The sequence below is a fragment of the Acytostelium subglobosum genome (genome assembly GCF_000787575.1).
Source record: "Acytostelium subglobosum LB1 DNA, scaffold: scaffold15, whole genome shotgun sequence".
NCBI classification, from domain to species: Eukaryota; Evosea; class Eumycetozoa; order Acytosteliales; family Acytosteliaceae; genus Acytostelium; species Acytostelium subglobosum.
Window position 1 is genome coordinate 910 of NW_012236518.1, and position 27,603 is coordinate 28,512.

At 44.0% G+C, this 27,603-nt stretch overlaps 9 protein-coding genes across 9 annotated transcripts; 6 read left to right on the forward strand and 3 right to left on the reverse strand.

Moving 5' to 3' along the window:
- Nucleotides 1-3,523: 3,523 nt before the first annotated feature.
- Nucleotides 3,524-4,426, forward strand: SAMD00019534_073600 (hypothetical protein; the record flags this gene model as incomplete). The annotated part of the gene is made up of 1 exon (XM_012897057.1): nt 3,524-4,426. One exon carries the CDS (start codon nt 3,524-3,526, stop codon nt 4,424-4,426), a length of 903 nt encoding a protein of 300 aa, XP_012752511.1.
- Nucleotides 4,427-6,955: 2,529 nt separating this feature from the next.
- SAMD00019534_073610 (hypothetical protein) lies at nt 6,956-9,003 on the reverse strand (the record flags this gene model as incomplete). Its single annotated transcript, XM_012897058.1, has 4 exons — nt 6,956-7,290; nt 7,370-8,267; nt 8,355-8,517; nt 8,600-9,003. 4 exons carry the CDS (start codon nt 9,001-9,003, stop codon nt 6,956-6,958), a joined length of 1,800 nt encoding a protein of 599 aa, XP_012752512.1.
- Nucleotides 9,004-9,504: 501 nt separating this feature from the next.
- Nucleotides 9,505-10,729, forward strand: SAMD00019534_073620 (hypothetical protein; the record flags this gene model as incomplete). The annotated part of the gene is made up of 3 exons (XM_012897059.1): nt 9,505-10,186; nt 10,245-10,338; nt 10,402-10,729. The coding sequence occupies 3 exons, from the start codon at nt 9,505-9,507 to the stop codon at nt 10,727-10,729; spliced, it is 1,104 nt and encodes a 367-aa protein (XP_012752513.1).
- A 94-nt stretch (nt 10,730-10,823) lies between these two features.
- Nucleotides 10,824-15,106, reverse strand: SAMD00019534_073630 (hypothetical protein; the record flags this gene model as incomplete). The annotated part of the gene is made up of 3 exons (XM_012897060.1): nt 10,824-13,253; nt 13,324-13,556; nt 13,624-15,106. The coding sequence occupies 3 exons, from the start codon at nt 15,104-15,106 to the stop codon at nt 10,824-10,826; spliced, it is 4,146 nt and encodes a 1,381-aa protein (XP_012752514.1).
- Nucleotides 15,107-15,696: 590 nt separating this feature from the next.
- On the forward strand, nt 15,697-16,242 carry SAMD00019534_073640 (hypothetical protein; the record flags this gene model as incomplete). The annotated part of the gene is made up of 2 exons (XM_012897061.1): nt 15,697-15,894; nt 16,027-16,242. The coding sequence occupies 2 exons, from the start codon at nt 15,697-15,699 to the stop codon at nt 16,240-16,242; spliced, it is 414 nt and encodes a 137-aa protein (XP_012752515.1).
- Nucleotides 16,243-19,934: 3,692 nt separating this feature from the next.
- Nucleotides 19,935-22,721, forward strand: SAMD00019534_073650 (hypothetical protein; the record flags this gene model as incomplete). The annotated part of the gene is made up of 2 exons (XM_012897062.1): nt 19,935-20,870; nt 20,958-22,721. The coding sequence occupies 2 exons, from the start codon at nt 19,935-19,937 to the stop codon at nt 22,719-22,721; spliced, it is 2,700 nt and encodes an 899-aa protein (XP_012752516.1).
- A 677-nt stretch (nt 22,722-23,398) lies between these two features.
- Nucleotides 23,399-24,532, forward strand: SAMD00019534_073660 (hypothetical protein; the record flags this gene model as incomplete). The annotated part of the gene is made up of 1 exon (XM_012897063.1): nt 23,399-24,532. One exon carries the CDS (start codon nt 23,399-23,401, stop codon nt 24,530-24,532), a length of 1,134 nt encoding a protein of 377 aa, XP_012752517.1.
- Nucleotides 24,533-24,901: 369 nt separating this feature from the next.
- On the forward strand, nt 24,902-25,487 carry SAMD00019534_073670 (hypothetical protein; the record flags this gene model as incomplete). Its single annotated transcript, XM_012897064.1, has 2 exons — nt 24,902-25,203; nt 25,286-25,487. The coding sequence occupies 2 exons, from the start codon at nt 24,902-24,904 to the stop codon at nt 25,485-25,487; spliced, it is 504 nt and encodes a 167-aa protein (XP_012752518.1).
- Nucleotides 25,488-25,564: 77 nt separating this feature from the next.
- Nucleotides 25,565-27,174, reverse strand: SAMD00019534_073680 (hypothetical protein; the record flags this gene model as incomplete). Its single annotated transcript, XM_012897065.1, has 4 exons — nt 25,565-25,876; nt 25,948-26,265; nt 26,341-26,592; nt 26,662-27,174. Coding segments are annotated over 4 exons (1,395 nt in total), but the record flags the coding sequence as incomplete, so codon positions are not given.
- Between the last annotated feature and the right edge of the window lie 429 nt (nt 27,175-27,603).

A 27,603-nucleotide genomic window follows, 5' to 3' on the forward strand; every position in this document is an offset into this window, starting at 1 on the left:
TCACTAGAGTGAAAATGCACTGTCTCACCCTCGGTTATTCGATCCGGTTTTGATTAAAAAAACAGCTGGTCGGTTCGAATAATTGAACTTCCTTCGGATTGGTAAAAGGGTCCGGTTCGGTTTATTCGGTCTCGGTTAGTCGGATATCCGAACTCGGTCTCAAACACTGCAACCCAGACAACAACAACATCCACCAAGGTGACATCATCAACTTCAACAGAGACTACAAAGAAGTACAGTATGGATGGAAACATGATATTGAACCAACCAAGACTAGTCCACTACTAACAATGCCTGTCTGTGGTTGATAATCATTAGGATCACGAAGATGTCCAAATGAAGCCATTTGGTCATTTCTATCAATACTATTATTTTAAGTTTCAAAGAAATGAATGAGACTTGTGTTGTTCACTAGAGTGAAAATGCACTGTCTCCCCCTCGGTTATTCGATCCGGTTTTGACTAAAAAAACATCTGGTCGGTTCGAATAATTGAACTTCCTTCGGATTGGTAAAAGGGTCCGGTTCGGTTTATTCGGTCTCGGTTAGTCGGATATCCGAACTCGGTCTCAAACACTGACCTGGACAAATGGAACTCCATAATCGACACTGAATATCTCGCCATGTAAACAACCAACACCAATAAACAAGTAGCCTAGAGTGTATATGCTCTTTGTAATTAAAAAAAAAAAAAATGAGAAATTGTATTTTAGGACGATTCCCTTCGATAGCGTACTTAAATTACACGATTTAGMATATCTCAGTAATGTTCCCATTGTWATATAGATTTGTTTGTTCMTTCTKGACTTTCACCCTCTGAAACTWGACAAARGTWATTTTCAATACAAATTAATCTTTGGGACTATTCCACTCAATAGCRTAAACTAGATATTCCATAGAGTATACCTATGTAATATTCTCAATTTAATATTASRTATTCTGTTTARATTGATATATKAATTAAAATGCCAATTCTCATGAGATTTGATGAGATTGAACTTTGAAAAATTGTAAATTTCGACAATTCCCTTCGATAGCCCACTYAAWTTACATTAAAAAACATATATTAATAATATCCCCATTGTTATTATCAGTTGCCATTGAATAGCCAGTGAATATCCAGTGAATAGCTAGTGAATAGCCATTGAATAGCCAGTGAATAGCCAGTGAAAAGCCTGTGAATAGCCAGTGAATAGCCAGTGAATATCCAGTGAATAGCCAGTGAATAGCCATTGAATAGCCATTGAATAGCCAGTGAGTTGCCAGTGAATAGCCATTGAATAGCCAGTGAATAGCCAGTGKGTAGYCAGTGAGTTGCCGGTGAATATCCAGTGAATAGCCAGTGWGTTGCCAGTGAGTTRCCAGTGAATAGCCAGTGAATAGCTATTGAATAACCAGTGAGTTGCCAGTGAGTTGCCAGTGAATAGCCATTGAATAGCTATTGAATAACCAGTGAGTWGCCAGTGAGTTGCCAGTGAATAGCCAGTGWGTTGCCAGTGAGTTGCCAGTGAATAGCCAGTGAGTTGCCAGTGAATAGCCAGTGAATATCCAGTGAATATCCAGTGAGTTGCCAGTGAATAGCCAGTGAGTTGCCAGTGAATAKCCAGTGAATAGCCAGTGWGTAGCCAGTGAATAGCCAGTGAATATCCAGTGAATAGCCAGTGAATATCCAGTGAGTTGCCAGTGAATATCCAGTGAATATCCAGTGAATAGCCAGTGAGTTGCCAGTGAATAGCCAGTGAATAGACAGTGAATAGCCAGTGAGTTGCCAGTGAGTTTACATTAAAAAATATAAATTAAGAATTTGCCTTATACAAGATCCGTTGTTAAAATTTGTGTGGTAGACTATTAAAAAATAATCTTTGGGACTATCCCTTTCAATAGCGTAAACTAGTTACACCAAATAAAATATTAGAGTAATATTTTCAATTTAATAATAGTTATTTTATTAAAATTGATATTTGTTCAAAAATGCCAATTCATGGAGATTTTACGAAGATTTGAAAGTGAAAAAATATTATGCTTGGACAATACCCTTCAATAGGGTACTAAAGGTACATGAAATAACTTATCTCAGTATTGTTTTGAATGTTATACAAGTTTTCTTGTTGACTCTGGAMAAATTTTAAAAACAATTTGCCAAATTGAATCACAACACATATTAAAATATGGGACTATTCCATCAATTGGCGGAAGCTAGGTACACCATGTTGTAAGTTAAAATAATTTTCCWAATTTAATCGGTTTTAGTTTGATCAWAATAGATTTAMCWAMATAGACTAAAAAGTTTRATGCGARTCCATTAACAAATATCCAATAAGGGCTATCATATTGAATAGAATAGTCTAAAGATCAAATCTAATATTTAAAAATAATATTTTCAATTTAATAAAGATATTTTTCTTCAAGAGAAAGTTTGTATGGGATGGAAGTTCGAACACATATACTTTTTTCAAACAGTTAAAACTCATAGATACAAATATCCCACTAACAATACTGCTATCAGATATACCTGCCATAATCATTTAACATATTATATCATTCTTTACACTTGTCTAAACAACATATTGGAATAACAAATATATTAATAAACAATTATTAATTTTAATCAAAATTTCACAGTGTTTGAATCACTTTGACAATGACTCAATAGACAAGTCATTAACAACTATGATACATATATCATTAGTACAAATACATACAGACAGTGTATCATTTGATTAAACAGTAACATTGAAGCTTATACACCAACATCATCCACTTTATGACATCCAGATTTACAACAACAACAATAGATGAAGGTCTATCTATCATCATCATTGAACAACATCACACCTGACATCATGCATGCCTTTCTAATGCGTCTCGACACAACTATGATGCACCAACAATGTTCAACACATACGTTTGATACACCAACAGATTCAGTACATCTACAGGAATCCATCCATATATAATATGTGACTGTTGAACCTATTCTTACAAAGTACAGCTTACAGAGACATCATTTCCCATTACACACCAAGAGTCGCACTCCACTGATCACCAACATCGTCCAACAAACACCTATGACACATCATCAGACTCGACCCATCAAGAAGAAGCGATACATACTATATTCATTGTCGTTGGAGTAATCTACATCAACTTGTCGAATCTTCATTCAACTACACAGGTAATAACCAAAACCTTGGACCGATCGTCGCACTTCTACTTCTAACAATAACTAATACCAATCAAGATTATAGTATAGAAATACTCAACACATCAAGATGAAGCGATCAATATCTTACTAATCACTGTTGAAGTGATTCATAGGAATTACAGTCTTGGACAGCCATGCATGGACGACCATTTGTAAATGACAGATCACTTGCATCCTCCACACACCAACATCATCCAACAACTCCTATGATACTCCAACAGACTCGACTCATCAAGATGAAGCGATATACCACATTCATTATTTGCTCGACCAACATCAGCATCATAGATATAATTACATCGTGGACGCAATGATATTCGATGCCAAGTCTCGTGGACACCTCATCGGTGGTGCGGATCGAGAGTGACCTGGCCGGTGACTTCACCTTGGTGCACGGTGGTATCAACCTGTGGATAGGCGATGATATCTTCCCGCCCTTCCTTAGATTCCGCACATTTGCATTGAATGACAACGACAACGACAACGACAACGACCTCGACAACGACAACGACTACAACAATTACAATGACTACGACTACGACAATGACAACAGCGAAGAATTTTCCACCTTTGTCGAGGATCACATCAAGGATGGCGTGGCCGTTGGTGTGATTGTCGTCGGTTGCACCTCCCCGCCCTCAGACCGCGTGTGCAAGACGTTCGCCACACTAGGCGCCGTGGCGATCAACAAGGTTGACACACTGACCACGCCAAACTACGCCATGATCGGTCGCAACGTCAGCCCTGTATGCGTCAAGAGTGATATCTTTGACGTCGAGCCTGAAACCGACGACGACGATGGCATCAACCCGTCAGATGACATCGTGCAACCCCTCGGTCTGGCAATGCCACTCCTCGCAAAACCAGAGGAGCCACTGAGCCTTCCCGATTTTGTGATCGTCAAGCTTGTGCCACCGTGGCTGACGGATGACATTGACGTGGCAGTCCTCAGTCTCACATGCAGACGCTACTATGACCTCCTTGGCAGACGCTGGAGCACGCCTGTCCAGGTGCCCGATGGCCTCGCCCCGACACTACTCACATTCACATCGAAGCCAAAGGCACCCCCTGCAGCCAGGCGACATCCCACCAACAATCACGCGACTCGCGTTCGAGGAGACTTTCAACCTGCACAGAATACTGCGGCCTGGTTCGCTGCCCCACTCCATCACCGATCTCGCTCTGGGCAGCACAGCGCTCACTCTCATGGACAAATACTATGAGTGTCAGATGCTGTTGGAGCAGACGGCGATGGTGAAGATAATGCGACGGTCTTCCCGACTTTCGACCTTGCGCGTTGCCCACTTCACTCAAGACGTTGGCCTTCGACTGGGCCATTCGCCAGCCTTTGGTAGCCGGTGCTCTGCCGGCCTCCATCAAGAACCTGACATTCCTCCGCTGCATAGAGTCCATTCCTGCAGGATCATTGCCGTCATCGCTCACCAGGCTGTCAATAAACAATGGAAAACAGGATCGATTGCTGCCTGGCTCTCTGCCCCAATCAATCACCTGCCTGGAGCTGCGCCAAACATCCATCAGAGACATTAGGCTCAACCTTCTTCCCCAATCTCTCACCAGTCTCAGCCTCGACAGCACTCTTTTCTTGGAGCACCTCACAGTTCCTCTCGATCCCTTGCCCCAAACACTTCTGAGGCTAAAGTCTGGCAACCTGCCCTGGCACACTCTTGCACGTCACAACTTGCTATCACTCACGGACTTGACGTTCGACCCACGATCCCTGGGACCCCACTCAGAGATTCTGATTCCACCGTTCATCAGGTGCCTAGGATATCGCTGTCTCTGTGGACGGACTGTTGACACGATATCCATCAATCGAAGAGGTGCACCTCCATTCTTTGCACTCTCCCGAAGAATTCACTCCAATCAGCATGCCATTGAAGGTCCTTGGTGTCACACTCACTTTTAGGCGACGCGGCCATTTCCCTGAGTTCGCCCCTTGTTTGAGCACAACAGCATCACAGTCAGCCCATCGATTCTTCTTATTTGGTAGTTGGCGTCTTTGCCGAGCTCAAGTAGATCGTGGTGGCTAGAGTCGCATTTTTGAGCAGCCTTGTTACCGTCTTGGAGAGAAGCCTGTGGCACATTTTGGCGAAGGGAAATGGCCGCGTCTAGTATTCGCGTCTGGCTACCCCAGAATAACAACATCGCGAACGTGCATTAGACCTTCAAGATCGCGAGCCTCTGTTTCCTCAATAGTCATCATTGATATGGGCATCACCTACAACATCACAACCAACACCATCATCAACGTCATCAACATCATCAACATCATCACAACAATAAATAATCCTAAAACTCGTATCCATAGATATCGAGTTTCAGCATTTGGATGCTGGGGTGTGCCACGATGGCATCGACCAACTGTCCGGCCAAATGGGTCTCTGGGTCTTGATCGGTGACGAGCGTGGATTCGATGCAGAGGGAGCACCTGGGACACTAAATAGTATTACTAGCTTAAGCTATTGAATGGGATTATACCAAAGTTTAATTTATATTGAAAATACCTTCGTTCAGTTTTATTATTTGAAAGTCTTATATGTTCAACTCAAGAAGATGAGAGAATGGAGACATGGTAGTGTCACACTGCAGCCACTGACTTGGAGGTGTTTGGTTCGATGAATATAAATATAGCATGTCGAGCTTGAGCTCAGTGAGGCTAGGAGGGATGTTGATCGGAAAGGGGGGGAAGGCCGTCCATCGTCAGCTTGGTGAGGGATTGCGGCAAGCACGTCCCATCCAACTGCCGGCCGAATTGGGAACCAAACTCCAGAGTCTTGATAGATGACGGGAGTGGACTCCACAGGATCGATTGGTTGATACTGCTCCCAATGTACAGGGTCTCAAGGTGCGGGGGGTTGATGTTTAGGTTGGCATCGTCTTCCTCCGAATAGAACATTGAGAGCATCTTCAAACCAGGAGGAAGCACTCCTTGGTCAAGCGTGCCTTCCAAGGCCATGCTTGAGATTGAGAGCCWGGTCAAWGTAGMGGGGARCATGTTTGGCGCAAGGCGCCACCACACTTTGCGAGGGACGGCCAGGATGTGCATGGTTGTCAGGGGAATATCTGGAAGTGGTTCTGGTCGGACTAGCCTCTCGTACTCCAAGGGAACCGATCGCTAGGCCAGCTCTTGGAGCATTGGCTTCATCCAGTCCCAGCAATCGCGACTGAAAGGATGTTTCTTGCTCTCGGCAACCTGGACCTTGGCGATGTTTGGTATGGCCAACACTGCTTGAAACAACTTGTTGATGCTGTCGACAGAATGGTCCGTGTCCAAATCTGACGTGCGCATGGTATAGGTTCGTTAGCTTCTAGATGCGAACCAACGGGATGGGCAGCGGCAACAGGCATACCAGCAAAGAAATAGAAACAGTCTCGCGGTTGGAATCGGGTGTAGGTCGAGTGAACTCGCACCTTATACATCTTGGCGTTGACGATATGCTGGTCGATGATGCCTCTGTACGAACCAAGCATTGTGCCATGTTGGCGATAGGCGTATGTGCCAGGCAGTGCGTCCGCGTTCAATCTGAGATAGCTCTCTCGGTGGTAAAAGAATCGCCTGCACAATAGTGTTAGCAGCACTCTTTCTACATTGCTCTCCAAGCATGACGCTATTCGTCCAACTATGCTCAGTGGCAGTGACTCCATCTTTGATTGAAGCTAATATTATTTGTTCAGACCAAAACTGAGTTGTAGATGATTCAAAAAGAAATGTCTTGGTAGGCTTGTTTAGTTTATATCTGAAGATCCTTTGCAACCATCTTTGAGCAGATGTTATGGTAGAAATCTCTGTGCTGGATAAAGTGAGATGTGGCCAACTCTCTATTGACCTTGTTGAGCTCGCGATAGAGTGGACGTACAAACTTCATTCTGCCCTGCTCGATGAGGAAGGCAGTGACCTTTGGCTGGATTCTGGTTAGACCGGATCGCAAGCAGATGGTGTACCACTTGGCCCTGTACTCGCTGTTGCCAGTGCTGGACAACTCATAAAGTTGGTCCATCTTCTCAATTGTCTCGATTGGGAGGCTCTTTCCCTCAGACAGTGCCAACAAAGTGTCCAAGAACAAAACTGTTTTGTTTGATTGGGTTGGTTGGTTAGTAAGTGGAAGACACTATGTCAAAAAAATGATGATGCGATGAACCATTACTCTTTTGCTGTGAGTTGAAGACCTTGAACTCGGTGGCACCGATGCCCTCACCATTGGTTGACACCCATCTCTTGGCCAGCTCCTTGGCAGTGTCACCAAGAGCAGAGGTGAACTCAACTTGGTTGTGTGGCATGCCTGGCTTATTGAACCATGAGTCCCAGTCGACATTGGCAATTGAGTCCTTCTTGCCCTTCTCTGTGAAGTAGTCAACAAAATAGGTTCTCATCTGCTCGGCAGTGATACTCTGGTGAGAGAAGTGGCTGATGTAGGACTTGAGCCACGCCTCAAACTCGGGTACTCCAACCAGCGACTGCAAGTAGCAGAGCAGATTGAAGCCCTTCTCGTAGGGCACGGAGCTGAATGCATCGTCTGGATCGATGCCCTCGAGATTGGGACGCAGAGCTGTGAGTGGGTTTGCCTCTCCAAACTGAACAATGTCGTCATGTAGATGCTTCAATCCATTGATGGCCTCAAACTCAAACATCTCTGTACCATACATGCGACCGACGATTTTCCTTTCGACAAACACGGTGAATCCCTCGTTGAGGAAGAACTCGGACCAGTAACGGTTGGTAACCAAGTTGCCGCACCATGAGTGAGCAATCTCGTGAGCAACGACGTTCTCGAGACTGCGATCACCAGCCAAAAGTGTTGGCGTTAGGAAGGTGAGCATGGGGTTCTCCATTCCTCCGTATGGGAAAGATGGTGGCAACAACAACAAGTCGTATTTCTTCCAGATGTATGGGGTCAAGAGGTCCTCACCAGCCTGGATGAACTTCTCAGTGTTGGCAAACTCGTAAGCTCCCTTCTCAACCATCTCTGGTTCGGACCAGATCTTTGATCTTGGTCCAATGTCTCTAGAGACAAGATTACCAACAGCAATGGCGATCAAATAGGTCTGTGAGGTGAAGTAAGTGAGTTAGCTACACTTAATATAATATGTGTTGTTGTTGTTGTTGTCAAGACTGACAGTAATACTACTTACTGGGATCTGAATATCCTGATTGAAGTGATAGGTGATAAGATCACCATTCTGAACTTGTGATGTGAACAGAGCACTCATGCGAGCAACCAAAGGAGCCTGAACAGTGATCTCAGCCTGGTATCTGATCTTGTTTGATGGGCTGTCTTGACATGGTACCATGGACCTTGCATGGATACTTGTAAGAGAGGTGGTTAGACTCGTGCGATTCTATAGGTATACCTGTTTGTTTGGTGGTTTACACATACGCTTGACATTGAGAGAAGAGGTATGGATGCCTCTTGCCAGCGGTCTGCTCAGAAGTCAACCATTGGAGGGCAGGGGATGCCTTGGTGGTCGAGTAGTAAACACGAGCAGTGAACTGCTTGTTGGCGCCACGCGATGCAACGGGGATCTCAACGATGACTGGTGTTCCAAAGACCTCATGTGTGGCTCCTAGCTGGTGGGTCAGTGGCTGATTGTCGACAGTGGTTGCCTTGCTGATGGCCAGATGGTTCGAGTCCAAGATCAGCTGAGACACATTATCGCTCTGGAGGGTGGTATGCACATCGACGTATCCTGACAGTGTAGAGTTTGAAAAGTCCACCGAGAGAACCATGTGAATCGAGTCTACCTTGGCCTCATGAGGGTTTGAGAGTGATGAAGGATCCATTGATGATTTATAAACTATTGTATGTTGTTGTTGTGATGTAATATTTGTTGTTGGATTGATAACGTTTCTCTGATATATATATGTTAATAACAAAGGCAAAAGGAATAGTAGTAATGACTTTTGCAAGATCCCCATACAAAGGTAATAACTATGCACTTGTGTTGAAGTTGCAATTGAATAAGTAAAAGATAATTCAATTTTTTTTGGGACATCTTGGGATAAATAAAGTATCAATGAACCCGAACGAAAAAAACATTGCTATCTTTCCCAACATCCTAATAATAATATATTACTTACTTTGAAGTAACTATTATCAATATCCCTTTTGAAGACAACTATAACGAGTTGTTTTCTTGTTATCAAGACATTCAAGCAATAACAACATGTCGGATCAACAGAAGGAATCAATAAAGAAGGCTTCTCTAATGGAACCGTACGTATCTATGTTATCGCCAGCACACAATAGTTTGTTAATGCTTTTAAATATATAAACAAAGTGCAATGGAGGCAAACGCAGTTCGTTCACAGGTAGGAGTATACTATGGCTCGTACCTGCAGTTGGACTCTTTGCTCAACTGCCAGCAACTGGAGAGTGCCAAGGTTGGAAAGCCTGCTCATGAGGAGATGTTGTTCATCGTCATCCATCAGGCCTATGAACTGTGGTTCAAGCAGATTATCCACGAAATCGACTCTGTCAGAGAGATGATGTCGCACGCTTCACCGGAGCGCTACAATGGCATCATTGTCAACCGTCTGGGTCGTGTCACGCAGATCCAGAAGTTGCTCGTTGAGCAGATCAACATCCTTGAGACCATGACCGGTCTTGACTTCCTCGAGTTCCGCAACCTGCTTGTGCCCGCCAGTGGCTTCCAATCGGTGCAATTCCGTGTAATCGAGAACAAACTGGGCATCATTCCCGACAACCGTGTGCAATACCAACAGCATCACTACCATACCTTCTTCACCGAGAGCGACAGGAACCGTTTGGCCGACTCAGAGAAGGAGACCTCACTGCTATCCTACGTCATCAAGTGGCTCGAGCGCAACCCATTCCTTAACTACGAGGGCTACAACTTTTGGGAGTCCTACAAGCATGCCGTTGATAAGATCTTGGAGCGTGATCTTGAGCGTATCAGGAACAACTCCAACCTAACCGAGGACATCAAAGAGCAAAACTACAAGGGTATGTTATCATTATCAATGCTAAAGCCAAAGCAGGAGTTAACATAATCACCGCACAGAGGTCCACAAGAACATGGATTCCTTCAAGACTCTGTTCAACGAGGAGCTCTACAATGAGAGATTGGAAAAGTTCGAGGTTAGACTGACCTACAAGTGAGTAGAAACCCCCGAGAGTTATGGCCATCACACACTAACATAATCAATCGACATCAACAGAGCACTTCAGTCAGCATTGTTCATTTACTTGTACAAAGACGAACCCATCTTCCACACACCCTTCCTGATTCTTAATTTGTTGACAGAGGTCGATGAGCTGTTGGGAATGTGGAGGTACCGCCATACCATGATGGTGCAGAGAATGATTGGTGTAAAGATAGGCACTGGTGGTTCCTCTGGATACCATTACCTTCGCACGACTATCGGTGATCGCTACAAGATCTTCTTGGATCTGTTCAACCTCTCCAGTTATCTGATCCCCAGGAACACTTTGCCTGCTCTGCCCAAGGAGGTCAGTGCCAAGATGGACTTTGCTTGGACGATGTAGGTCTTTCCCTATAGACTTTCACCAACGACATAATAAAGTTAGTCTCAAGTAACAACCGAATGACTACAGGTGAGAGTGATAAGCGACTACCATTTTACTTGGCTTCATACCAGGTCTTTGCGAAGCTACAGTCGACAACCAAATCTATGAGTAGCGCTGTGTTGAGTGGGTTAGACATGAGCCTCATCACAATGTCTCGGGCCTCTGTTGCATGCTGTTCAGGTCCTTCCAGGATAAGCTCATCGTGTATCTGCATGATCAGCTGGAATCCCAACTCTTTCAGTCGCTTGTCTTCCTCTATCATGAGCATTGCCTTCATAACGATATCTGCGGCACCACCTTGCAAGGGTGTGTTGATTGAAGCACGTTCCGCGTGCGACTTGAATCCTTTTGCTGGGTTGTCAATGTCGGGTAGCAGTCTGTATCGGCCCATAAGAGTGCGTGTCCATTTGTGTTTGTTGGCAATGTCTATTGTCTTCCTCTGCCACAACAATACCTCTGGACGGTCCTCGTACCATCGATTCAGAGTGTCCTGCGCCTCTTTGAGTGTCACACCCCAGTCCTTGGACAGGCCGTGCGGAGTTTTGCCATAGGCGATTGAGAAGTTGAGTGTCTTGGCCTTTCTTCTCTCAGCACCAAATACATCCTTGAGCAATGGCTTTGGAGGCTCACCTTCGCCCTCCCATTCCAATAGCACCTCTCCCTTGTCCACAGCCTCTTTGACATGTGGGTACATGCCCATGGCAGTTCTTGAATGGAAGTCACCACCCACCTTGAACGCATTGATCATTGATTTACAGTTGGTGATATGTGCAAGCAATCGGAGCTCCAGTTGGCCATAGTCTGCCACGATCAGGGTGTTACCCTCTTCACAGGTGAAAGCCTTACGGATCTTGTAACGGTCCTTTTCCAACGCTGGCTGGTTCTGTAGGTTTGGTCTCTTGGATGAGAGACGTCCAGTCTCTGTGTTGACGTTGATCGAAGTGTGCACTCGCTGGTTTGCATCACAGAGTTTCTGGAGGGGAACAATGAACGAGTTGATCAGAGTACCCACGCTACCGACTTCGAGCAGCGACGACACGGCCTCAGATGCCTCAATTCCTTCCTTCTCTCCAGCCTCCTTGTCCTGTGATCTTTCCTTGAAGTAGGTGTATATCTTGCCGTACTTTCCTTTTGATGGGTTTCCGGCTAGTTCACGCATTGCAGCTGAATCGACAGAGGGCCAACCACTGTCTGTATGTGAGCTGACTGGAAGACCCATACCAGTCAGAACGAATGGACGCATCTTCTTTGCCTTCTTCTTGCCTGGCTCGATGTAGCCCTCGACATTCAGACAGTCAAACTCCTTCTCTGGCGGCATTTGCTCCTTGGTCTTGATGTTGACAGTGGGTGCAAACAACAGTTGCTGCACTTGGGCGTCCGATCCTGTGTTCATATACTTCACATTCTCACAGTATTTGTTGCCCCACTTCTGGAAACGGTCGACGTGGTCCCCAATGTCCTTGGTGGCTTGGATCTCGATGGTCTTGAGATGTTCAATGTTCACCTTCATGCCACGTCGCTCCATGTCTGTGAGGAGATGTCCAAATGGTCTCCACAGTAGATGGTAAAAGTCCCACATTGTTGTGTCATTCATCCACACCATGTTCTTCAACTTGAGTTGTAGATTCTCTCGTAGCTGCCAAGTCAGCTCAGCGTCCAGTGATGAGTAGCCTATCCAAGCATTGACATGACGCCTGCTGCGTTGGAGAGCCTCAAGTGGTGGCATAATAACCTCCTTGCCAAGCTCTCCGTTCTTGTTGATCTTTTGTCTTCCAAACAAATCGACCATACTAGTCTTATGATTGTCCAGTAGCTCTTTGCTCAGTTTCTCGAGTGAATAGCCTCCACGACCGTTCCTTGAGGCGTCCCAGAGTCGAGCCATGTGTAGAGTGTCGCCACCAAATCCTTTCACATCGATACCGTGATTGAAGAATATATGTCGGTCAAAAGCATAGTTGTGCCACACCTTGTAGATTGCCTCATCCTCCATATACTCCTTGAACACCTGAAGTATCTCCTCTCCATTGGCACCCAGTGTATCCACCCAGAGAATTGATCCCTGTCCAAAATCAATGTCTGGACCACAGTAGACACTGAAACAAATGATGCGTCCATGCCCAATGGGTGACTCCTTCTTGAGATCCAAGTCGATGACCTCACTGTCACACGCATGATATAGGTGAGTCAGACTCCTCAACTGACGAGCGACTCGCTTTGCCTTGGCCACAGTGCTCACTATGGTGACGTTTGGAATGGCCAACTGTCCTACCTCCTCATCTGTCATTGGTTGATCTTGTTCCTCCAATGCCTGTGCCTCAACAGCCGCCTGCAATGCACTTGACTTTTCCAATGCCAGTGCCGCTGCCACGCTGGTGTCCTCCTCTGTATATCTATAATCAATCTCTCCCTCGAATGGCAACTTGTACTTATCCAATGAGCCTTTTAGCTTTTGGAACTGGAACATATCCAGATAGTCTAAAAGCTAAAAAATGTATGAAGATTAGTACTATATCTCGTTGTTGCTCGACATCTTAATCGTTGTGAACATGTACCTTCTTCTTGTTGATTGGATTAAAGCGTAGTTGATCGAGGGTGTAGGGTACGGTGACATTCTTGTTCAAAGTTGCCAACTGATAGGACAAAGTGATCTGTGACTTCAAGTTCTGTACGCGATCTTGTAGCTTTGCTGGTAACTTGTCAATGTTATCCAATATGTTGTTTAGTGATCCAAGCTCATTGATGATCGATATGGCACTTTTTGGACCGATTCCAGGAACTCCAGGTACTGTTCATAAGTTTGTTAATGATCATGTGCAAATACTGGTGATGATGATCATGATTTTGATACATACTGTTGTCTGAGGAATCACCAACCAAAGCTTGGTAGGTGGTCATCAGTTCGCTTGAGACACCCATGACATTGACGACCGTTGACATGGTTACGGTCTGATTTCTCTTTGGTCGGAAAAGAGAAATATCCTCGTGGTTGACCAGTTGTAGGATGTCCTTGTCATCTGTGACGATTGTCACACTATGACCTTGTTCGATGGCCATCTTGGTGTAGGTAGCGATGAGATCATCTGATTCAAAGCGTGAGACGGTGATCATTGGAATGCTTAGTGCCTCTGATAGATGTGGCACCAGTGAGAACTGTGAGACTAGGTCTTCAGGGGTGGGTGGGCGCTGTGCCTTGTACTCTGGGTAGAGGTCACGTCTGAACGTGGGTATGCCATCCCTCGGATCAAAGCATAGCACAACGTTGTCCGGTTTGAAGTCTCTGAGTAGCTTTAGTATTGACTGAGTATAGGCATATATCGCATTGATTGGTTGCCCTTCGACAGAGAGGGGTGGCGTACCACCAAAGCCCTTGTACAACAAAGGTGTACCATCAATGATCAATGTGTGTGGCTTCTTATCTCCAATGGTTGACAATGATTCGTATTCTGATGTAGTCAACTCTTCATTGATGTTGTTGTAGTTGGGTGAACTGAGAGACTGAGCATGAGGTGCAGATATCGGGGGAACGACATCAGTCATGTTTGCTTTTGATAGAGCAGTATGATTGGAGATTGGATTTGGTGTTGATTTGCTGGTATGAGAGACCTCTGTTGACTCCTCACCCTTCTTGGATCTCTTCTGAAGATAGATCTTCTGGTTGTTTGGCAACTCAATGAATGGGTCCTTTGATTTGATCTTGATCCTTATGGTCTTTGGTGGCTTGTCCTGTTGTTGTTGTTGTTGTTGTTGTTGTTGTTGTTGTTGTTGTTGTTGTTGTTGTTGAGGTGGTTGTGACTTTTCTTCTTGTGATTGAGTAGTCGACTCCTTCTTGCTTCTCATTACTCTAATCTTTGGTTTGATACCGTTGCCAATGAGCAGAGAAGGTTTAAGCTGATGTTGAAGTTGATTGGTAATATTTGTGAGAAGTGTGTTATTGACATTGACCATGCCATCGAATGACTCGTTGACCTGACTCTTCTTGATGATATCATCCAATTGCTTGTTCTTTGAGAGAAATGCTAACGAGTCCTGCTTGCCATATGACCACTTTGACCTGTTCTTTAGTGATTGATCATCCACATCATCGTCCTCATACGTATGCTTGAATGATTGTGCATCCTCGTTGTCAACATCATTATCTATCTTTAAAGAACTCAGTCGTGAGTTTGTTGTTGTCGTTGATGATGTAGAACAGTATCTCCTTCTTGTCTGAGTTTGGCGTATAAATAATGCGATGTTTAGTGTTGCTCCAACAACTGTGTAGCTATTGGCAGCTGTCGTTGTAGTTACAAAATGACTACAATGATCATGAAACAACCTGTTGGCAAACTTCAACATGCTTTTGTTGATGTTGTTGTTGTTGTTGTTGTTTATAAGTGTGATCAATACCAATTGGTTGTTTTATAACAATAGAGGAGATACCTTGGTTCAACAAAATGAGCTCAAAATTCCAAGAAAGTGAGAGTTGTGGTCACAAGATGACGCGTCCTTCAATAGCTAACAATAGTTGATCCAACACATGGAGCAGCTTTGACACATGGACTGTCTAGACTATCTTCCCTTACCAAAAAGGCATTTGCTGTCAACAGACTATTCAAGATAACTGCTCCCGTCTAGTTACACCAGCTTGTCATGGACATGACTATGATAATCTGTCCACAACTACATCGACTAGATATCACAGCACATCTGGTCAAGGTGGAGCTGTTGATATATCAAAGATGGATGGCCAAACCATCTCACCATTACCCAGGCGGAAGATAGAGGGGGCTGACTTTGTGGGAAGTTCGAGCAATTTTTTTTTCGCAGTCCAAGAAGACGAAGTTGTCAACACTAGCAACAACAACAATGACGGATGATCTGATCTGAAATCAAAGAGAGTGATACTTTTATAAATATATAAATAATATAATATATATATACTAATAATGAGCAGCAGCAGCGCAACAGAGGCAGTACAAAGAATATTCAAGGGCATTGCAAAGCAGAAGGCCAAAGGAGATAACTTTTATGACGTATGCTTCTCGCTTGCGGATCACGGTGTTGGACACAGAATCACAAAGAAAGTGTGGCCATCAAGAAACACCTATTGGACTGTTACAAAGATTTCATTTGGTGACAACTCTGTAAGTATTCTCAATAATGATCATTGTTGTTTGTTTGTTTGATGATCATTGTGTCGTCATTCATTTATACTAATACTACTGCAACCAACTACAACATGACACTGATAACAATGCATATATCTACTTATCTAGGGTGGAAGATTGACATCACTAAAAGGTAAAGCATATGGAGTGCTCACATGGAATGGCGTCTCTGATATGAAGGAGCGTCCTGTCATTGACCCACTGGAGAAGAATTGGACTTTATTCCCATACACAATGCCAACAAAGGCAGAGAAGGAAGCGATGGCCATTGCGATGAAGGCCAGCAGACAGCAACAGAAGGAGCAGGAGGGCGAACAGTCATAATGTACATAATACAATACATACAACAATACATAAGACATACATCGACCCGACCACCCTTGAATTCGTACATGTACGAATACAAGATAGATAGCTAACTAACTAGCTAGCTTGCTTGATAACCGTTCAAACACAAACTTAGTGGTATTATGTGTGGCTGTTGTTGTTGTGTTGTAGTTATTGTTGATCACCACGACAATCGACCTTGCTGGGACTGATCCAAACTATTCAATCGAAAGTGGCCACTTCAAGAGACGTGCTTGGAGCACGAAAAGCGATGTAACATTCAATCGGCCAGACAGTCAACCAAGCCCATCTCTATTCTAACCTTACCATGTCGTTCATACTTCAAGACCACTTTGCAGCTTGCCCTCGCATTGACTTTCCTCCAGGTAACTAACGTAGCGGCTACCACACACGCTAAAGTACCCTACACCAAATGTATGGCCAATCTTTGATCAATACCCGAGAGTGCATGCCCGCCCTTGAGAAGTAGCTACTACCACAATTCGATATCTATTTTGGGAGGACAATCAGCAGACAGACACAAAACAAAACAGGTGACGACCGTCCAGAGTCATATGGCGCAATGACCAAGGTCCCACACTTTGCATCTCAACAGCGATCACCGCTTGGATCAGATCATTGACGTGATGAGGTGTATGTTTTCTAGATTCGTCATCACTTTTTATTCGGGTCAACAACAATGGAGTGGTACCCACCTCATTGCAAGGGCAGCGATTTCTTCTTCTGTGAATGTCGTTGCCAAAGGCGGGAGTGGGGTGGGTGTCGATCCGATCTAAATAGTTTGACCAAAATCAGCAAATGAACCGATTGATTGAACCCTAACTATAGGTGTTGGGCCATTCAGCTTCGTCCCAGATTGACGAGTTGTTAATTAATTGACTTTTGTGTTGTGGGCCGACACTATCTCTGATTAATAATAAATGTCTGACCGTTGACTGTTGTGATCGCGCATACAACAACCAAGTTTAGTCACTTGCAGATCGCACGCGTACGACCTACTCCAATTTGCCTGCCCAACGAATGTAACCCGTTGCTGTTCTGTTGTACTTTGCATTTGCGCACTTACACAACAACTCAATGCCCACTCGAAACCAGTCAAAGACCATAGAATGCCCCAATTCTCCTATCCATTGCAGGTTCCATTCATAAAAAACAACTATATTCAATCAATCAATCAACATCATCATCATTGATCAACAACACAAACATAAATACATCAGAGACACCAATAACCACTTTGATTACAGTAATTCATTAATACATATCAATATAACTACACCTTCATTTATTTTCATCTACTACTAGAATATCTTGGCCCTATCCTGTGTAGTCATCAGTCAACTTATCGAACAATATAATATCTTCCTCGGACTTCTTATTATTATTATAAAGTACTACTACTACTAGATTTACTTTAAAAAATATATATATATATAATAATAATAATCGTTGTAAGTACAAATTCATCATCATATACAGTGAGCTTGTGTTCATACCATCACCATCCAATCTCAATGTTGTTCAGTATTTTTGATCAATCAAATTGTGTTTCATTTCATCATCACCTCTACCACTTAACCATCCACCCATCTATGTTTGTTTGTCAATGACATCAATCAACAACCATTTATTAGTCGAGTGTTTGTGTTGTGTGTTGTGTGTGATCCATCCACCACCAACGATCATTAATTGATGTATCTCAACGCACATTGGAATAAGCAAGTGTGTGTAGTGATTGAATGTGTGTTATGGATGATGTGTAGTTGTCATGTGGCGAGGAGCACATATACACACACATGCACTCATTCAGGAGTAGGAGATAGAGCCTCTACCCAAAGAGCAGCCAGTCGTAAACGTTTTAAATGGCGTGCTTGACAACAGTCCCTGCCAACCACCTAGCTGACATATGCATTCATGGTGACCTACAATTACGACTGCAACAACAACAACACCCATAATCACCAACGACAATAACATTACAACAACAACAAACAAATAATAACAACATCATCAATAATAATATTAAGGTCCAGTCATGGGCCAGCTATTCAACAGATAATATATATATATCTACTACTACCATATATTCTACCACCGCCTCAACCATCCCTATCACTCGCGTGCTCACTCTCACGCCTCGTTCTTACTGAGTATGTTTGTGCTTGTTAATGCCATATCGTAGGCTGTTCCAGTTGCTTCCATTCCTTGTTTCGCTGTGAACAGGCGACTGGAATAATTGACGATAAGGTAAAAGACGTTAATTGTTGATCCAATTGGATTGAGGAATTGGAACAACGCTGTACACTTTATATCCAACAACATGTTGTGGATGTCCACCATCGAGCTGGTCCAGTGGTCGGCCTTTGCTACATCCATCCATTCATTAATTCATTCATCCTCCACTCATGTGCTCCACACCACAATTACGCTTCCTCACTTAACCTCACCACAATGATGTATTATGTTATATCTCATATCTGATGTTAGATTGCTTTATACAGCATCCACATGTTACTTAACCCTGGAGTGTATGATGATGATTATGCTTGTGTGTTGTCGTCACTCAAACTACCCGTTGCACACTCGCACAACAAACACACATACATGGAACAAAACTACCTGCCATCGATCAATCAATCAATGCTCACTGGCGCCGTATATGTACATGTGATTGATATGGTCATGGACTAGTATTGAGAACTGGTGATGGAGTTGACATTGGGGCTGGCAGTGTCCACACCACCAACCACAACCACCTTCATTACCAAGACTCATACATCCAACCTAAGTGGCTCGGTACCCAGCAATACGGTGTTCCATATTGCCAATGCCTCCGCCGCCGCCAACCAATCCAACCGACCAATGCCCCACACACACACACACATACACCGCCATACTGTCAATCACAAACACAATCACAATCACTTATATTGGTTATATACTTTATATGTAGCATTGTGTCCCTTGGCTTTGATCCAGCTACCACAACAACAACAACAACAAGCACAAACAATCAAACAAACAACAGCATCATTCTCATCTCATGTTGCCGTCATTGATCTATTAATCAGTTTGGCCTTCCTTCACTTTGGACATTAATTCTATTTATCCACTCATCTCTTGTACATTTATAATAATTCAATCACTTCTAGCTCTCCACCTAAAGAGTTGTATTAACACCCTACCCTTAATACCTTTACCAAACATCTTAGCATTATATCTCTCAAGGACAAAGTCAACAACAATAATTAACTCCTACATCATATATTATTAATATTATTACCATACCCTTTAAACCTCCTCGACCTCCAATATTCCTCTATCCATCCGTCCAACCAACCAACCAACCAACCAACCAACCAACCAACCAACCAACCAACCAACCAACTATCTAGTCATCTAAACAATCGAATATATTGTATTATTAACATATATTAATTATAACACATACCAACCGACCTACCTATCTACCTACCTATCTACCTTCCAAACAACCAACCTCCCCAACCATATCAACATTTATCTTCTCAAACAGATTTACACTTCCTAATCGCCAAAAAGGTTTGTCGCAACTGTCTAGAGGAAGATCAACTGTCATTGCTGTTTACTGACACCTTGCCAAAACTCAGATGGACTTTAATACAATCTCATATAACATGTATAGTACTATGCCTGCTAGTGCCATTGCACCAGTGTCAACAATGGTTGGAGGCATGCCCCAGATAGTCTCACCCATGATGGGATACTACCAACAAGCTGCCATGCCCTTCCAACAACAATCAACATCATCGGCAGCACCCTCCGCCAACCAATATATCAATGTACATTATGTCCAACAAGCGATACCCCAACAACATGCCGCTCAAACATACATTTATGATCAACAGTCACAGATCTGTAGTCAACCATTATATATTCAACAACAACAACAACAACAACAACAACAACAACAACAACAACAACAACAACAACAACAACAACAACAACAACAACAACAACAACAAATGTATAATATGCAGGTACAACAACAACAACAACAACAAACAATTCGCAAGGAGTCACCAATATCTAGTCCACTACTCCAACATGCCTTTGCCAACAATGGTAGTGCACCAGTGTCGCCAATGGCTAAGTTTATTCCCAAGTTTTCCCTTCCACTTCACCAGCTGAACAATGTCCAGCAACAATCAGTCAGTGCACCCCAATCACCAAAGGCCTCACTCAAGAAGTCCTCCACCTACTCCCCGAGATCAGCCAACAAGGCCAAGCTTTCACCTAGATTGTCCACCCATCCAATCACCGTCTCACCTTCATCGATCAAGTCTGGACTGAGTAATTCATCCTCGGCTCTCTTTATCAACTCGACCATTGCATCGCAACATCAACACCAGCAATCACAGCTGGCACCATCATCCACATCGTCCACACCCCGCACCCCTCCCGAGATGGGTGGCGCACTGTCGGACCCAAGCAATGGAACACCCCGTTGTATGTCGTCGGCCAACACATCGCCACAACAACACTCACCTACCTTTGTCACTGTGCCCGTGCCCAACTCGGTTCACCCATCCCCATTGTCAGCCTCGATGGAAGAGTTCCCTCAGGTAATGATGGATATGAATGCACACAACATGGCTACCTATTACAACAACAACAACAACAACAACAACCACGTTCAATCAATATCCAAGATATGTCCAGTATCCAATCAGAATCCGCAACAGACAATGATCGAAGTGATACCTGATATCCAAGCAGTTTCTCAGCCGATGAGTCTCTGCGCAGACCTTGCCACACCGAGCGCCTTCACCTGCACCAGTTGCTTTGGCCTCATTGATTCCACCAGCCTGCTGACATGTATCAATTGCCAGACACCCTTCCACCGCTACTGCATCCTTAACGATCAAATATCCCAACAGTGGGTTTGCCTCACTTGCCAGACTTTCCAGACTGACTGCAGCTTCATGGGTGTACCAACATCCAACTGGTTGTCGATTGATGTCAATCAACCAGCCCAACAAGTGCCCATGTTCATGACTGCCGACTGCTCATCAAGCGAGCACTCTGACAACTCTGTGTACAATTCCGACACTGAGGCTGGAAAGATGGCAAATCACACCATGAATGATGATGAGGAGCTGGAAGAGGAAGATGAGGAGTATGATGACGATGAGGAGTATGATGACGATGACGAGTCCAAATCCAAAGAGACAAAGTCCAAGGGCCACTGGATCAAAGATGAAGATGAGAAGCTTCGTGTACTCGTTGAGAAGTACGGAACCAAACGTTGGAAGTACATCGCCGGTCTTCTGTGTCTACGCAATGGTCGTCAGTGTCGTGAGCGTTGGTCCAACCAATTAGACCCATCAATCAAGCGCGATGCTTGGACGCTAAACGAGGACAAGATCATCCTTGAGGCTCATGCCAAGTATGGCAACAAATGGGCAGAGATCTCCAAGCTGCTACCAGGCCGTACCAACTGTGCCATCAAGAACCACTGGAACTCCACAATGAAGCGCAAGATCCTAAAGCGCGAGTATGACATCTCGTTGCTGGCACTCGAATCTCCTCATCTGCTGGCCGAATACAACCTTAGCCAGTCCACCGGTAGCCATACACCAGTGATTGCCACAGCATATGACAGCCAGTCACTCCTACTCTCACGCTCCATCGATCAGATGCACCTCAATTCACCAAGGGAGCACCATTCCCCTCTGAAGAAGGCGCTTGAACATGCACCATGCTACATCTGCGAGTGTATCACCTTTATCCCATCGACACGTGGTCAAGACATGAAGCCACATGTGCTCACCCAGGAGCACTGTAGCTTCTTTGACCTTGCCATCCCCACCATCACTGCCGATAAGCCATACTGTATCTGCCAATCACATCTCAACTCCTACCTAAGAAGAAAGAGCAATGCCAATGGCGTTTCATCGATTCCAACATCGGCCGACCATCACCACCAGCGCCTGCAACAGGATGAAGTACTTGTAGAGATGCGTCGTCGACGCGAGTGGCCAGACCTTGTCGACATCCTGTCAATGAAGAATGAGAACACCAAGAGTGACACGCTAAAGATCGACCTGCAGGTGTTGTACGAGACACTTTTGGAGACCAGCACGATGCCAATCGAGATGTGCTACCAGAAACTGTATGAGGTATTCAACATCAAGGCCAAGGGCAAGAAGTCACCTGTCGAGACTGCTACTGGTGGCTCATCACCAACGACCAACAGGTTGTCATCTTCATCCGATTGTGATCTGTTGGCAGTCAACAAGAAGTTGATCAAGAACAATATCAAGTTCAAGATCAAGAATCTGTTGGTCACATTCCCTCACCTCAACTACTACGGCACCAACAAGGAGTTCCAACTTCAACGTCTGCAGAAGGTACCCGAGATCCTCCTTGTCAAAGACAATGCGCATCTCAAGAACCTGTTCCTTGAAGCCTAAAGTCAAAAGCATAATAATAAACTTTGTAGAATACATGAGCTGCTCAATGTCATTATTGTACATCAAGTAGTAGTTTGCAAGAGCACTAGGCCAAGATCATGTAGGCGCTCTCTTTTTTTTCATGGTCTTGTGTTTTGACAAAAGTTGCTCATGTGTGTCGGTCCTTGCCCTCACACAAATATCAAAATGAGCCGAGGTAGTAGACCAACTTGGCAACAACAACAACAACTCAACATCAGTTATGTATATGTAATAAGGAAGGATGTCTCTTACCAGTGTGCTTGCATATCGAGAGATACTAAGGTGGATCATTCAGGATGATTTATTCCCTTTAACTCGTTATTTTTATTGGGACCTGTATCTTCAGATTATAGAAAGGCATTGTCTTATTACTATCAGGAGATGGAGATCGATACATGTACGAAGAAGGAGGAATCAACACTGCTTGATACCTTGATAAGAGCACATGATGTTGCCTCAAGCCCCTACTCCATCTTTCGAAACGTTCGACGACTTAACATCACTGGCAGGACCTCATAGAAGATATAGATAACAACAACAGCGACAACAACGACGACGACGACGATGGTATTCCTCACGTTCAAGCCCTGGTTGGACAAAAGTTGCAACACATTGATCCAGCAAAGCTAGAGTCTCTTGTTCTTTGGTTGTCATCAATGGAGAGCATCTCATTGACATTGGAGGTGCCCCAAGAGATCTACGATGTTATCGACACACTCAATATGAGTACCTCGCCACCAATCGAGAGGCTCACATTGCAGACGACATTGCCAAACATGACCCTTGCATTCCTCCAACGCATCGCCACTGACCGATCGGTGCCCAACTCTCTGGCACTGATCATCACGCCACCAGCACGAATAGACGATCACGATGGCTCAGTTGTGTATGACAATATCGAGATGGGACCAACAATGCGAATCTTCCGACTTGTTCTCTCGTCGCACTTTGCCCAGCTCACATCACTCACCCTCCTGGCTTGCCACGGATGCACACACGCAGAGCTAGACAGACAGCTGTGGGATCGCTCGCCAGCCATACACCGCATCCTTGGCAACCTCAACCACCTCGAGTATCTTCGCATTGGCCTCTTTGAGGAAAGGGACATGGATGCCGACAACGAGCAGGGCCTCCCCTGCATATGCTACCAGAACAACAGTTGCCAGAAGTACCGTGACAATGAGCCCGATAGCAACCTCTACGATATGCTCTGGGATGATAGTGGAGATCCATACATTACATACATGGTGTCGTTTGTCCGGTATCTCTCGCAAGCAAGATCTTTGCGCACATTGCACTTTGAGGACCGGATCATTGGTGGAATAAACGATCCTCTGCTCAGCTATCTCTTTGGGTACACAACCGATTCAGATCGTGCCCAAGCTGCCATCAGCAACAACAAACTTTACACGTACTGTGACAGAGACCGAGATCGACACTATCCAAATCGAGACATTGGCTGGATTTCATCGATCAAATGGCAGTTTGGTGATCCATCGTCTGTGAATGACATTGACGACAGTGACTACAGTGACGACAGTGACGACAAATCTCTGACAAGCCTGTATCATCGTACTATCCAGGCTCACACAATTGAGCATCTCACCTTTGGTCCAATGCATCTTATTCCTTTGAACAGACACTTCAACACCCTGACACTGAACAATTCAATGATCCACAACCATCTGTATCCTCCTGCGAATATCATTTCACCAGAGGTTCTCCAATCGCTGGAAATCAATGTCGACCTTTTGAACGTTGATAATTACAAACGACAAGACAGGGGGTGAGAGACTTGGGCACACTCGTCAGATCTCTCAGTAGCAACAACAAACCTTTGGCCAAGGAATAGGCAACCTTCCACTTGTTCATCACCCGCCGGGTAAATAACAATAGCTCATCATAAGTTAGGACCTAACTTAAGTGATATCTCACCATCAATCAATCATACCATACAAAGACAAGAGAGTATGTCGAGATTTTGAACTTGATCGTATCCCTCCTGTTGGTGTACTTGCTTGGAACAGAGGTAGGCATCAGCACCATTGTTGGATGATAAGCATACACATCGTTGACTCATCAATATATATTCCTAAACTCCTCTAGATTGGCCTAATAATCTGTATACAGATGTGATTGTGATATCAGCATTTGTAGTGATGAAACATTCTTCATCTTTCCGACTGTCAGTCCTTGGAAGAGTGCCAGACAGTGCAAGTGGTACCTCCACTCCAAAGTATAAAGAGGTGACACAGAATAAGGAGGCAGTGGAGACTGAAGGCATCAGGATAATCAGACTGGAAGAGTGCATATACTTTACCAACATTGGCAACCTAAAGTATGCACTTCATCGAATCGAGATGTATGGTGATGCCACTGCTCATCCTTCTGAGCCACGCTCACGACCACTTGTAAGAGGTATCATTCTCAATTTGAAGAATGTTCCAACAATGGATTCAAGGTAGGTACTTCTTATCTTGACAGTCGATGATACCAAACAAACATACGCTTCATCAATTACTGACTTTACAAATCCGTTACAGCGCATTGGAGTCATTGGTGGAACTAGTTGATAAATATAAAAGACAGAGAGTACAAGTTGGTCTTGTCAAGATAAGAAGGGTGTTCAAAGAGAAGATGTTAAGGTCCGGAATGCCAATCTCTGTATTCGATAACAGTATCCACGACTCTGTATTGAGATTGACACGTGTTTCCAATGTTAACGATGAACAGAGTGGAGTGTAAATAATAGTCAATGGAACCTCTACTTGTACAATTAACAAGAGGCCCCTGGCCTCTAGGCCCAAGAGCTATGTAATTTATTCCTCTCCTTCGTCACTACTACTGCGAATCTCGACAAAGTTGACAAGTCTCAATCCTATACACCTGATCTTGTCGAATGGCAATGGTTTGACAGTGTTGTAGAACAACTCCCAAATCTTTTGACAGTTCTCCTGGAAGGTCATTGGTGGTAGTCTTTGCTTGCCATTAGGTGACCTGATTCGTTTCACTGGTGACGTTATGACTTGTCCGTCACTATCAATCACGGGCTCCTTTGATTGTGGTGACAATGAGAATACATGATTGGTAACTTTGAATGAGAAGTCCTTGATCATTACAATCAATCCAAGTGCCTAATGTATGTTTCATTGAGTATCATAAGTATGACGGACGTATTGATCAGATGAATCTAATTGATACATACCACAACATTCTCGTTCAAAAGAAGAAGTACAGCATCCTTGTATAGTGAACGCATAATATCCTCCAAGTCCATCTGGTCGTAGATCTCCTTGCAAGTCTTCTCTTTGGATATCATGGTCCTCTTTTTGGATACATGATAGGTTGACGGTGAAGGGATTATAGGTATACATAGAGCATGCTTGAAGAGCAGTTCAGCGTGTGCTCGAGACAATACATAATACAACTCATACTTGTTGTCTAGGATATCGGCAACAGTGTTCAATCCAAGTGTTTCAAGGAGTTGTTGTCGTGTTTTGCCTATACCTGATATCTTCTTGATCTGATGTTTATGATAGGTTGGAACGTGTAAGTGTTGGGACGTCGTCTCAACTCACTGCTGTATGTTCAAACATACCGCTGTGTTTGAAAGGAACTCCTCCATCTTGGCCTCATCTCTCTCAAGGATAAAGTAACCATTCGGCTTGTTAACTTCGCTACTAAGCTTGGCTAATAAGGGCGAAGGTGCTATTCCCATGCTACAAGTAAGTCCTCCAGTGTTATCATGTATCTTGCGTCGCAGTAACATGGCAATGTCAAGTGCTTTCATGCTTGGATTGTGTTGAAGCGCAGAGGTGATGTCTAGACATGCCTCATCCAATGAAGGAGACTTGTGAGGTGGGTGGGAAGCGTCAGATCAACATCAACTCAGACTAATGTTTAGTAGCTGGGTACTTACAACAAAATTTGGATCAAACTGACCTAGGACTTCTCTGATCAATGAGCTAAAGTGACGATACCTATCCATCCTTGAAGGCTTGATGATCAGTGTGGGACAGAGCTCCATTGCGAACAGGCCTGGCATACTTGCTCGGATGCCATACTTCCTCGCGATGTAATTGGAGGTGACCAACATGTTCAAGTCACCAACGGCCACAGGCTTGCCGGCAATTGAGGGGTCGTCCACCTGCTCAACCATTGCGTAGAAGGCATCCATATCAATGTGAATGAAGGTGTGCGATAGATCTTTTGAACGCCCCAGTGCATCAACAAAGTCATCGACCTCCTTTTGATACTCTGGTGAGTCCAGCGGCACCTGAGCCAACTTCTCCAATGACTCTGTTATGTATTGCTTTGTCTTTAGCTCCTGACGATCGACCTTCTCCTGATAATGAGTGCCATGTGAGTATGAGTCGAGCATCTGATTGATGAGGTTGATATCAACCGATTCCATGCCTGCTTTAAACTCCATTTGTATGTTTATATGTTGTTGTTGTTGTTAATTTAACCTTTGTGTGAGATCAATGAAGAAGAAACATTGATGTTATTCTGTAACAAGAAATGAGATTCTATTCGAAGAAATAATTAGATAGAATATCAGATATTTGGTAGATTTACTTTTAGCCAACCACATTTACACAGATATCTACCAGTAGACTGGTACACCATTTCAGACACAGCACTAAATAGACATTTCCAAACTGATCTGATAATAGAGGTTATCGATATGTATGAAATTTGATTGAAATGATACTAATAACAAAATAGTAATAAATTTAATCGTATCTATATCTAATTCGTTAATTCGATAATTCAACAACTATCTTGATGGGCACGATCGAGGAGACAAACTCGACAAACTTGTGACAGTCGTTCTTGTTGCTAAAGTAAAAGTCCAGAA